The sequence below is a fragment of the Myotis nattereri genome (genome assembly GCF_964212035.1).
Source record: "Myotis nattereri genome assembly, chromosome: 6".
NCBI lineage: Eukaryota > Metazoa > Chordata > Mammalia > Chiroptera > Vespertilionidae > Myotis > Myotis nattereri.
In genome coordinates, this window is record NC_138081.1 from 70788504 (window position 1) to 70801019 (window position 12516).

At 39.4% G+C, this 12516-nt stretch overlaps 1 protein-coding gene across 14 annotated transcripts in view; it reads right to left on the reverse strand.

The window, feature by feature from the left end:
• The window catches only part of PHACTR2 (phosphatase and actin regulator 2), a gene marked incomplete at its 3' end in the record, with an annotated part of 162369 nt that overhangs the window by 16946 nt on the left and 132907 nt on the right, over positions 1–12516 (reverse strand). For 8 of the 14 annotated variants that reach the window (XM_081094321.1, XM_081094331.1, XM_081094322.1 and 5 more), the window contains 5 exons: positions 12213–12415; positions 10840–10996; positions 8421–8476; positions 3340–3401; positions 231–368 (listed from right to left, as the gene is read on the reverse strand). In XM_081094321.1, coding sequence (XP_080950447.1) covers positions 231–368; positions 3340–3401; positions 8421–8476; positions 10840–10996; positions 12213–12415 — 616 coding nt within the window. Of the gene's footprint in view, positions 1–230; positions 369–3339; positions 3405–8420; positions 8477–10839; positions 10997–12212; positions 12416–12516 lie in introns of all 14 variants that reach the window. The other 6 variants (XM_081094320.1, XM_081094326.1, XM_081094330.1 and 3 more) reach the window with 1 other exon arrangement.

Genomic DNA, 12516 nt, shown 5'->3' on the forward strand with positions numbered 1-12516 from the left:
CCATGAGAATTGTATTTTTTTTCTGAGACTTAGTTGAAAGAACTTCATTAATAGTACTAAATATATCACATAAGTGGCTTAAATAATGAAAGGCAAAAAATTATTGGGATACTTGTTAATATCAAGCCTCCTTAGATGGCTGAGTGGGGATAAGTGAGTGTTGGCGCTTTCAAAAAAGCAATAAAATCATAAATCAGTGAAATCATAGCTAAAGACACTTGAGTTCTTGCCTTGTCTGCAGGTGTCAACCTGGCCCAGGGCTTGTCTGCCCTGCGATCGTAGTCGGGAGAATCGGTGACTTCTACATACTCGTTAAACCGCAGGATCCTTCGAGCTTGTAGCTCTGCCACCGTAGGTCTCAGGCTGAGCTGCAGGAGGACACGGATAAAAGACAAGTTCAGTAAACCATTTACAGCCTCGTGGTCTTCTATAGAGAACTTAGAAGTTATGGTCAAATAAGGTCACTTTCACATTAAAAAGAAGAAGAAAGAAAAGGCAGCAGCATCTTGGGAGTTTCTAATAAGAACTAGAAAGCAGTGTGCCCTAATTTTGAGACTATAAAAATCATCCGTTTTAGATAGGTCACAGTCTTTGGCAACTGTGTACATTACGCTGTTTTCTCCACCTCACCTGGTATTGTGATAAAGTTGCCTGTCATCCCTGACACCGGGAACCTGAAGCCACAGGCACAATAAAAATCCAGACACAGGATGTGGATTGAATTATGCATGAAGGAGAAAGTCCTGCAACTTTCAGAAATGACAATAAAAAGCCTGGTTCCTATTTTTAATTAAACCTGTACATTCAGAGATGCACCAAGTTATGACAAAGAAATGGTCCCGGGAAGGGTGTGTCCATGGACTTCTTCCACGAAAGGCTAAGGACCCAGGACCATGCTTGACATTTACTCTTGGCCACAAAAGCTGACATGTAGGAGGGGGGTCTTCTGGAGAACTGCACTTCAGTGGGGCCCTAATTACTTAGAATCAGCTGCAACCTTCAAGACACGTCTAATAACGTGGATTCCTCCTATGGTCTTTGTCAAATTGGAATTTATAGTTATATTTAATCTACCCAGCCCTGTGGTATTTGCTTTCCTCTCTCGGCTCTTTCTCAAGCTCAAGAATAAAGCAGAGATGGTTCTGAGACTAAAGAAACACGGCCCCCTGGTCGACAGGCATCACTACTCTCTGCTACTGAGGTTCCTGCTTCTGTGGCCTTTCTCAGTGGGAGATGTCCTAGTATTGTGACACAGGTAGACCCAGGCTTCTGTTTTACTCAGGATCCATATTCAGCATCTTTTCTCTCCATATATACATACCCTGTATTAGCCAGACTTTCCACAGTCTAAGTAGTCCTCTGTGGAAGCGTTCCTTATTTACATAGGCTCAATGTTTGGAAAAAGTAAGTACAATCACAAAAAAATGTTTTTGTGGTTAAAAACATCCCCATTTTGGGGCCGTGGTTTTCTTTTGAGTAAAACCAGAGGTTGGGCTCAGTCAGTGTTCTAACCTTCAAGACATTCAAAGACTCTTAGAAGGCCTGGGCCTACACCCTGAGCCCACATGAGCTGGGACATGAAAACTGCAGTTCCTTCTAGGTTCATGAAGTCCTGGTGGGCACTGGACAAAGGAAGGTATAATCTAAGCAGTTCAGTTACCGTCTGGTTTCTTTTTCTTTTTTTTTTTTTAAAATTTATTGCTTAAAGTATTACAAAGGGTATTACATATGTGTCCATTTTATCCCCCCGCCCTAGACAGTCCCCTAGCCTCCCCTATCCACCAATGTCTTGGTTTCTATTGTTAGATTCTTACTACCTTTCCAGGACTGGTGGGGTTAAGGAGGTAGAGAAACCCTTGCCTCTGGGGAACGCCCAAAAGGCAAGTGACCAAGGGCCACACAGGTCAGAAATTCTCCATCCAGTCTTAAAAAATATGTTTTTATTTATTTCAGAGAGAGTAAGGGGGGCGGGGGGGAGAGATAGAAACATTAATAATGAGAATCATTGACTCTCCTGCATGCCCCCTACTGGGGATCAAGCTCCCAACCCTGGCATGTGCCCTTGATTGAGAATCTAACCATGACCTCCTGGTTCATAGGTTGACGTTCATCCACTGAGCAACACCTGCCAGGCTCCATCCAGTCTTGCCCTTCAGGATTATGCCAGTGACAGGGTCGTTGTTAGTGGTATGAACTGTCCTGCACCTATGGCAGGGAGCTCTGCATAGAGGAGGCAAGTGGGGACAGGAGTTAAGGGCAGGCTCTGCTGCCTCCTGGAAGAGCCCACCTGGCTGAGAAGATTATATGCATGTCGGGGTGAGTGTGGAGCTATGAGGAAGGGCTACTTCTTATCTAAAGCTGGAACTTAGCCCTGAACACCAGAAGAGACAGCTCTAAAATTCAGTTTACAGAGTCTTTCTCAGCTTGATCATTGTTTAACTATTAGTGTCTTTGAGGGGGAAAAAAAGAGAGATGAATAAAGGATCTTCTCCTCTAAAAATCAAAACCAAAACCTCTCAAAGTACAGTCTCTACTTTTCCATGGGAATGGACTGTTTCTTCTACCTGTCTCGGACTCCCCAGCCAGCCCAGGTAAATGTGGGCAGACCACACACTTCACTGCAGGTGTCATGCTTTACTCATCCTGCCTTGTCCAGGTGTGAAGGTATACCTGAACAATTACCAGACAAAGATGTACAATGAAATACAAGTGCTTATAGAACTTAATTTTTCCAAAGCCTGTTATTATTTTAACACAGGAAAAAGTGATAGCTCTGGCATCACATTTATATTTTCATAAATGGTGGAAACAATTGTCTGAGGTAAGCTGTTTGTCAATTTGGGTAGCACTATAGTAGGCAGCCTGGATGATCAAGTTCACTTAAAAAATTAGTCACCCAGCTCAGATACGGAATAGTGGCAAATCTTCAGTAGCAAAAAAAATATTTATTTAATATTTCCAAGACTACATGGAAAGTGTAAGCATTCTTAAAAACTAAACATTGAAATGTTAATAAAGGTTATCTTTAAATGGAAGAAGTTTCTATGACTTTTTTCTTTTATTCCCTTTTGCATTTAAAAAAATTCTTACACCGATTACATGTTATTTTCATAATCACCTAATGCACTTTAAAAGTTTAATTAACATATGCAATTATAAATATAAAGATAATTTATACTGTATTCATTACATTGATTTTAATGCCTATGATCAGTTAGTAGACTAACAGGAATAATTATCCCTAAATATCAAGATTTACATGTGAAGAGTTGATTTGCATTTAAAAAAGGAACTATATCTCAGAACACACACAATCATTAACAGTTGTAGTTTCATCACCTTTCTGCTGAGTCTGCGTTTAAGTTCCATTTTTGCTTCTTGTTCTTCCTCTTCATTCTTTTCTGCTTATTAATGGAAGGGAAGACATGAAGACTTAGTTATTATAAGTGATTTTATAATCAGAAAAGTAGATCAGGCCACAATTATTTGATTTTAACAGATATTGATGAAACATTCCAACATCTTTAAAAAGTTGTCAAAATACTTTGCAGAAAGATCAACCATTAAGTTATATATATTATATTTCTTTATATATGTATACTAGTACATACATACATACATACATACAAATAATATTTTTTCCTTATATGACTGACCTATTTATTAATTGTAAACCTTTTCTGCTTCCAGACTTCCTGTTATATTCTGAAAACAAAAAAAACCCCTCAAGAGTTCCCATATTCTGGTGAAAGTCTTTCATTGCTGATCATCTCATGGGCTTACAAGCATAGATGATCAGAATTCAGGGAAAAATTTATTGCTGGATCTGGCCTCCATGTGAAAATCCGAGACATATCAAAATAACAAATTAGAACCATCTGATGCATGTCTGAGTTGCTGATTTCCATTCAAATCCAACCAAAATAGTTGATCTGTCTGTTTTGGTTTCCATAGAAGCAGAATGTAAGCATTTCTTTGGACTCTGCTTTTGAACCAGAATGTTCTGAATGGGGTTATGGTGTGCTGTTGTGGAGATGATTTATTTTCTCATGACTGTGACTTTCCAGCGTCTCCTCTTCCTCTCGTACTTTACCAAGTAGTACAATTCAATGGCCAACCTAAATGAATGCTGTCCAACAGATGGGATTAAGAGAAAAATGTCCAGAACTTTAAAGAAATAAACATCCCTTCAGGTTTTAATGGTTGCTTATTTGATGAATTTCTCTCCATAGCTTCCTGTAGCTCATCATTTGTTCAATAAATGAGCACAGATTTTGCTTACTGAGTATTAATACTTATATTCTTTTAGAAAGTGCTGTTATGAAGTCTACTGAAGGAAAAATCACACTATATAAAAGCTCCACTATAATGGTGAACAAAAAGTCTCCTCTCTGAAAAAATAATTAGATTTTTAAATTCAAACAGACTTACCACTAAATTTATTTTTGTCATTAATAAAATTTAGCATTCAATATTTGCAACATCTTAATTTGTTAGTTGAACATGCTAAATCTCTATTAATTTCCCTTATTAATAGGGAAAAGTTTCTACAGGCTTCTGAAACACTAATTTTAATTGGTAAGAAAGAATGATTAGTCTGCCTTTCAGATAGAGTGAACATAAACTGAAATCACCCTGCAGAATAGGAAACAACTAGTTGCTGGTAGTATATTTTTATTGAGTGTCAAACAAATTTGGTTATAATTCAGATTTCTTCCCATGAAGTTACTGTAGGTATTCTTAAAATACATCCTTAGGGTCAAATAATTACCTTTTGTGAGGTGTATAAGGCATATGGATTATATAATCCAAACACCAAACTTACAGTTCATGCTATTCAAACTAGGGTTTTACAAGATTAGGCCTCCGATGATATTATTAGTAAAAAGAAAAATATAACCCTTAAACATTTCAGTTCTTCCTATACAGTGATTATGCTATGTTTTTAAAGGTACTTTTCAAAGACAAAAAATTGGGTATCTAATACAACTCAAAACTCATGCTCCAATTTTCATGAAATACACAAAATGTCGTATCTTTGAAGGGAATATTAGATAATTTTGCCTTATTAAATAGGCATGTTGTATATCTACGTGGCAGTCAGTTAAGTTTCAAAAAAGAAGAAGAAGAAGAAGGGTCAATTGCAGTTAGGGAGTTAAATAAACATGATTTTTCCGTTTGGGAATTCTTTTTTAACATCAGGAGCTGGCTTTCTTACAGTCCCCATATTTGAAATTAATGCTTCTAATGAAGTTAGAGGAAGAGGGTTTTAGAGGTGAATCTTATTAAAATAGTCACTGTAAAAATCTCTTACAAAGAGTCAAGATTAAATCTTAAACTTTGTTTTAAAAAACTGACTGAAGTTTTTTTTTAATGTTTCCTCCTTTTCTTTTAGATTTATTAAAGGGTAATTATAACGTAGGATATAAACCTTGCAGGTCATTTGAAACAGACTGGAGGAACATTCATGAAGGAAGTGACGTGGCTCATTGACAAATCTTGCCCTCAGTAACTCTCATCAGAGCAGAGAGGGGCGGATATTTCAGAATAGCCACAGGAAGTATTTGCCATAAACACACAAGCAATACAGGAGTTTTGGGGGGTGGGGGTGGGTGTGCACTACAGGAAAGCTGCCTAGTTAGGGAGTGCTGCCCAGAGCATTTTGTGGACGAGCTAAAAGAACAAAGAGAAACATGGAAATACCAGTGACTGGAGTATTATATTCTTGAGTCATCAATTCAGATAAAATGGGATTTTAAAAAGTCAAACATTTTTGTGGGTTTCTTTCTCTTTTTATTGTTTACATGTTTCTGTATGGGTGTTTTTAGCAAATGGAAATACATTTATAAACATACTTGAAATGCATCTCCCCACCCCAAAAAAGAGATTGATCAATAGATGGGCAGATATGTGATAAAGCAAGATGTGATAAAGTAGATATTAATGGTAGAATATAGATGGTAGACATATAGGTATTTACTGTAAAATTCTTTCAACTTTTCTGTAGGATTAAAAAATTTCATAGAAAATGTTACATGCAGAACTCAAAAGCCCAGGACATTTTCCCCCTATAGAAGACACAGCTGGAATAATGGTCACAGCTAAAATAGTTTGTGGACTTTTATCTTTTATCCCTGCCCTGAAAAAGGTGTGCCATATATATCAATTTTCCTGCTGAGCAAAAGTTGATCTTTTAAGCAACAAAACGTGCTTTCTATTTTAACAGTTTTAAGGAACTGGTTCTAAAATGTACAACTAAATATAGCTTTATATGTATTTTTAAATGCTAGATGCACTAAAATGGGAAAGAAATAAAACAGATTGCAATACTGGGAATGAAACTGAGAAATAAAATTTGTCCTGTGTTCCAAATAGAGCTGTCAGCATGGTCACCTGGCTCAGGTTTAGTGATGGACTTGGATTTGAGAACCGCTGAATGTTTTATTCTGTGAATTCATTCTCTAATTTGTCAAGAAAAAAGTGACCTAGTTAATAAATGTCCTTAAACAACACACCATGTCACACATAGACTTTTCTCCAAATAGACAATCATACTGCTCTTGACCCAACGCTGGAGACGAAAGATATAAACAAACAAGAGCCATCTATGTGGAAGAACCGAGAAGCCAGCAGGGGCGGAATAACGTGTCATATGTATGCTCTGGATGATGTCCGTCAGTTCTCTTTTCTGCTTCCCTTGGCCGTACAATATTATGTCAGGAGACCACCGGCCAGTTATCTGCCTCTCCAGACTGCAAATGTGTCTTTTGTTTCCAGAAAAAGCATGCTTAAACAAACCGAAAAGGAAGTAAATAAGGGCTGAAGTCAAGCCTGAAGTTGACTTTGGCATTTCACTCTTCCCCGAACCTCCAGGAAAATGGGGGATAAAAGCCAACACAGCACTTAAGATCGATGTGCGATAAATTTCCAGATCTATCCCACAGTTCCTCAAACAACCAAACACCAATGTGGTCTGGCACTATTTATCTCACAGGAGCAGGAACAAATTACCCAGAATTCGCTCTTCCTTTTTTTCTAGGTATGGCATCAGGCATCCAATAAGAAATAATCTGTGTGTTAGGAGCTCATGATCTGCATTTGAGCTTACCTAAAAGTTAATTCAAATATTTTCCGGGAACCTGTTATCAAAAGCCGTGGGCCTTTGTGGTTTGGTTTTGTTGTCAAAATTAGATGTTGTTGCCATCCTATTTTAGAAAGCTAAGACCTACCATTTTTTTTTCTTTTCTAGCCATGACTTTTTCCCTCTCCAAACTGGCTCTTATATACATTGATGGTTGCTTAAGTCCTTTCTTGAATTCTATCCCAGTTATGCTCACAAAGAGCCAGAAAAAAAAAAAGGAAAAAAAAATTCCAAGGGAAAAAAATCCCATAGACTGGCAACTCCTCTCCCTTTTCAGTCCTCGTGCTATTAAAACCCTTCTTTCCCTCAGAAAAGAAAATGATTCAGGTTGGAGAATGGGGATGGTCCAGATAGGCCAACTTGACCCTAAAAACCTAGGTAAAAACATTCAGCGCATGCCAGTGGCTCGTTACTACTGTAGTACTATCTGGAGTTTGGCCCATCCCTGCTTTTTGATATTTCATACAACAAAAAGCTCTTTTGAAGCTGGGTTAATGACATATAAAACGGCAGTGGCTGAATTTAAAAATATCCATTACTTAACTCACTGTAGTTAGTAACCACATTAATACACTGTAGCACGACAAACTGCTTCCATTCGTCTTATAGCTTTAGCATATGAGCTGTAATAATTTAAATATGACTGGATCGGTGAGTGAAAAGTCAAGTCAAAAAAAAATAAAGAAAAAAATAAATTGAGAAAAAAAATTGGAAAATGAATGGAAAACTCGGTAAGTGCTGAGAAATTATAAATAACTCAAGAGGGAAACAGTTATCATAACAAAGGAAAATGAAACGGATTGAAATGAAATAGATTGAAAAATTGCTTTGCCCATGAGTCTGTTTTAAATCGAGTCATTTGTTAAACCTGGCAACAAATTGTATTATTAAGAATAATATAGGAATGCTTGATTCATTTCCTTGTGGATTTTCTTGCCTTTTCTTCGAAATGTACATGTTTGCAAGCAGACTAGAGCATTTTCTTTTATTTAATAGTTGGGTGAAAGAATACATGGAATATATTTCATCTTAAAAACAACTGTCACAACCGTGACTCTGGTCTGGGGGGTATCAGGCTCAAAGCCATAAAATGAAATACAAATGTCAAGAAATTATTTTTCAAGTTATATACATGATGACACATAAATGTGATATGAATGGGCCATTTCAACCTTTTATGAATAAATATACTATGGTTTCCTATTGATAAACGAATCATCTCTAGAGGGAGCTTGTTAATGGTTAGACAAGGAATCACTATACAGTGCAGGGTACTCACGTTTTAGGATGTTTCTTTGCTCTAATTCTTCAGTTGTGGGCCTCTGGCTAAGTCTCCTACGATGATAAAAAAGATATACTGCAAGTTACAAACAAGGCCCCCTTAGTGAGAAACAAAATAAAACAACAAACAAAGCTATGTTTTTCCTGTTTTGAGAAACAGAAATTAACTTTTAAACCCATAAAAGTCTAGCGATTGTGGCCGTGACTGCTAGCTAAGCCCCATTACTCGTTCTCTCTCTTCCTTTCAGAAACAGAACTCCTTGAGCTTTGACTATAACCCCATATTTCCCCATCTCCCCCAGCGGCAGCTTTCTGTCACCCGAGCAGCACGGTGTGGCTCTGTGACCAAGTTCTTGCAATGGGATGTGAGCAGAAATGGTGTTTGTAGTTTCTGCTTTTTACCCTTCTCTGCCTTTCCTTCTTCCACTTAAACATGGTCAGTGAGTCAGCTGGGATCATGTAGATGGAATACCCATGGAGAAGGAAGAGCAACAAGACAGAAGGAACCTGCGTACCTGGCTGACTGCAAGGAGCAATGCCCCCCCCCCCCCCCCCTGTGCTGGACAGCCCGCCTACCTCTGGACTGTTACGTGAAAAAGAAATAAACATGTGGAAATGTTTGGACCACTGCATATGTTGGTCTCTGTTAAAGCAGCTTAGCCTTTTCCCTAATTCATACACAGTCATTTGGATCTAAAAAAGGCTGCCGCTTGAGAGTTCATTTCAACTTGGGAGATGATCAATCTACACTTCATAGTGTTTTAAGGGAAATACTGCTTTTGTGACCTCAATGAATTTCAAATGTATACAGTTCTCTTGAGATACCTAGGCCCTTCCTGTTTGCCTTCAAGACAAGCCAGGCTCACTTGTGATTAGTGGCTAACTCAGTCGTGGGCAAACTATGGCCCGCGGGCCAGATCCGCCCGTTTGAAATGAATAAAACTAAAAAAAAAAAAAAGACCGTACCCTTTTATGTAATGATGTTTACTTTGAATTTATATTAGTTCACACAAACACTCCATCCATGCTTTTGTTCTGGCCCTCCCGTCCAGTTTAAGAACCCATTGTGGCCCTCGAGTCAAAAAGTTTGCCCACCCCTGGGCTAACTCGTTGTACACAAGAGCTGAATGTCCTGTGAACCCTTTCGAACTTTGTTCTTGGTCTTGTTTACGTTGTTAATTTGTTGTTAATCACAGACAAAAACTTCCTCTGGATGTAGGCTGAGTGTGTGCAAATTAATATCCATGAAAGGTAAATTTTAATATAGATACTACCAATGCTAAGTTTTTATGGCTGTGACAGAAATTATTGAAATCAATAATATTTTAAATAGCTCATTAAAACTTTTGTTAAAGTTTAATCTCCATCAGAGCTCCCTTGAAATTAACTTAATTGTGAGCCCACAAAAAAACCACTGACCATCTATGCCAGCCCGAAGCTGTGCCATCTGTGTACCCATGTATCCTGTGCGACATATCCCTACTACGTCATCCCCCAAACACATCATCCTTCCTTTGTTTATGGAGTTTCCTCCCTTTTCTTTTTCTCCAACTACTGATATCTTATAAACGATTAATACAGTGCCTTGATGGTGGGTGTCCGGATTCTCCTGACAGTGAGAACTAAAGGCTCCTGGTTCTTTGCCCCTACGCAGCACTGACAGATCCTGCTCTGTCTCACAGACTGTTCCCTCCCCCCGGCTAATGCACCTTGTGGTGTACGCAGGGTGGGAGAAGTCAGAAAAATAACCAACACTTAAGCTGCTAATAAAAATGAGAGCTTCAGCATTCATTTCTATTAAAGCTGCCAGTTCAATGGACTTCCAGTGTCACTAGTGCCAAAAATAAAAATCACCAAGAGCTGGATGCAGGAAGAGAAGTCAGATGATCTTTTATTTGAAGTTAAAAGAGGGAACTTCTGACATCAGGGCTGTGGTTCCCTGACCTGGATGGAGCTGACCGTTGCAGCTAACTACTGTTTCCACAGTCTCATAGCCCGCAGGACAGAGCCGCCTGGAAATCCCAGGAAGCTCGTGCGTCCGTGGACGAGGCTGCCCCCTGTTTCGATGAATAACACTGCAGTGGAACACTCGTGTGTTTATGTATTGTTTATGGCTGCTCTTGCTGAGCAGCGGCAACAGAGACCTTCTGGCCAGCAAAGCCTACACTATTTACGAACTGGTCCTTTATAGAAAAAGTCTGTCGACATTTGGGTCAGGCTTTGGCAACCTCAAAGCCACTGACCGTCTGGACCGAAGCACAGGTTCTTTGAATGCGTCACCATCCAGCACCAACTTTAAAAGACCAGGTAGGCCAGGTGTGCCCTTACACAAGCCATTCACAATGACCTCAGGTTGGAAACCACAGGAGGGGGAAAGTATGTGTTCGCTGTTGCTGTATTAAAATTTCAGCCGTTACCTGACTAGCTTGGTTCCAATTTGCTGTCGAATTTCCTGCCTCTCTTCTTCAGAGGTCCGCTGCAAGATGTTCTTGTCTTCTAATTCTTTTTTGGACGGTCTGTTGCCCAGTTTGATAGCAAGAGTATCCCTTCGTCGGATTTTACTTGCCAAAGCACCTGAGGATTAGAAAGGGCAGAAATTCAGAAAAGGAGCCTTTTAACCGGAGCCATTCAGGTTACAGGGGGCATGGACTTTAAACTGAGTCCAGAACAAATTCTATGTCCACATGCAGGAGGGGAATTTTAATTAGCCTTGGGGTGGGGAGGAGGGCCTTTTTAGTTGGATGAGTTCATTTTGATAAACTGGAGAGCTATTTTTAAAAATGTTCAGAAGAATGTTGGGGCACCATGAAAAACTTGGAAGTATCACCTCATCATTTGGAAAGTGATATCTGAAGTTTATTTTGCTGAGATGGCGAATCATGGAAACTACCGATTGCATAATGCCTTCTCTTTCTCAAGTCTAAATACTTAGCCCTTTTAGTATACTGTTCAGGAAATCCCTGTCTTCCCTCTTTCTCCACGCAGAAACCACTCTGGCAAAAGTCCATGTTTATACTAAAGTTTTAATCCTAAAGTACCCCAGAGATCCCTGACATCTCCACAGATGAGAGTTAATACCAGCTGGATGATGTTTGTTGTTGTTCGAAACAAATGGAAAGAAATTTGACAAACTGATGTTTAATCATAAATATTCTAATAACTTTTCAAAATCTATAAATTTAACCCAGGAATCCTCCTAAGTCATCCTGCTTAGAAAAATTTAAAAAATAGCACTTTCCAGTTCCCTCATTTACACATCAATGGTTGGCTTTCGCTACTTGACTAGCATTCTTTCCTAGAAGGCATACAATCTTACCATGGATGAGTGATTGTCTTTAATTCTTAAGAGGAATGTGTCATTTTTGACTCATTTCTCCCTCCCTTCTCCTTAAACTGCAGCATAAGAAAATAAGTGAAATTCTCAAACGTTTCCCATGAGTAATCCAGGGAATCCTGCACTGATGCTCTTTATTCAACAAAGGTCCCAGGGAAGGGCTGACTTTGATCACCCTGAGAACCGCCTCCATCCTCAGGAAGCTTTGACTCTTGGGACAAATACGAATGTGCCTATCTACGCCCTACTGCCCACCCCGCATGGAACCATCTTTTGGAAAGGCCTGTCATCAGAAGCTAAACCTCAGGATATACACAGTTCTAATTTGAGAAAGGAATATGAGGGGAAAGAGAACTTCAGATGCTTGATTTTTGGTGAGGCTTCTGTTCTTTATAAAACGCCATGGCTTCTGCCCACCACCTTCCTCCCTCTCTACCTCCTGAGAAAAAGTCTTACTGTCTCCACTGCCGTCCTCATCTTCATCCTCTTCATCGTCATCGTCAGTGTACAAGATCGGCCCATCAGAGTCCGAGTCAGTGGCCCGGTACTCCCTTTGGCTTTCATCCTCCTGGGCACTGAAGGATTCGGAAGATTCTCCCATCAGCCCAGGAGCCAGTAGCTGAGGTGCTGCCTTTCCCAGCTCGTCTTTGGTTGTGAAACTGTCAAAGGCACAGAAACACAGGGGTGGTATAAAGCTCAGAGCAACCCTCGGAGACACCCCAACCCCATGAGAAGGAGTGCTTGTTGTGTGAGCATCCTT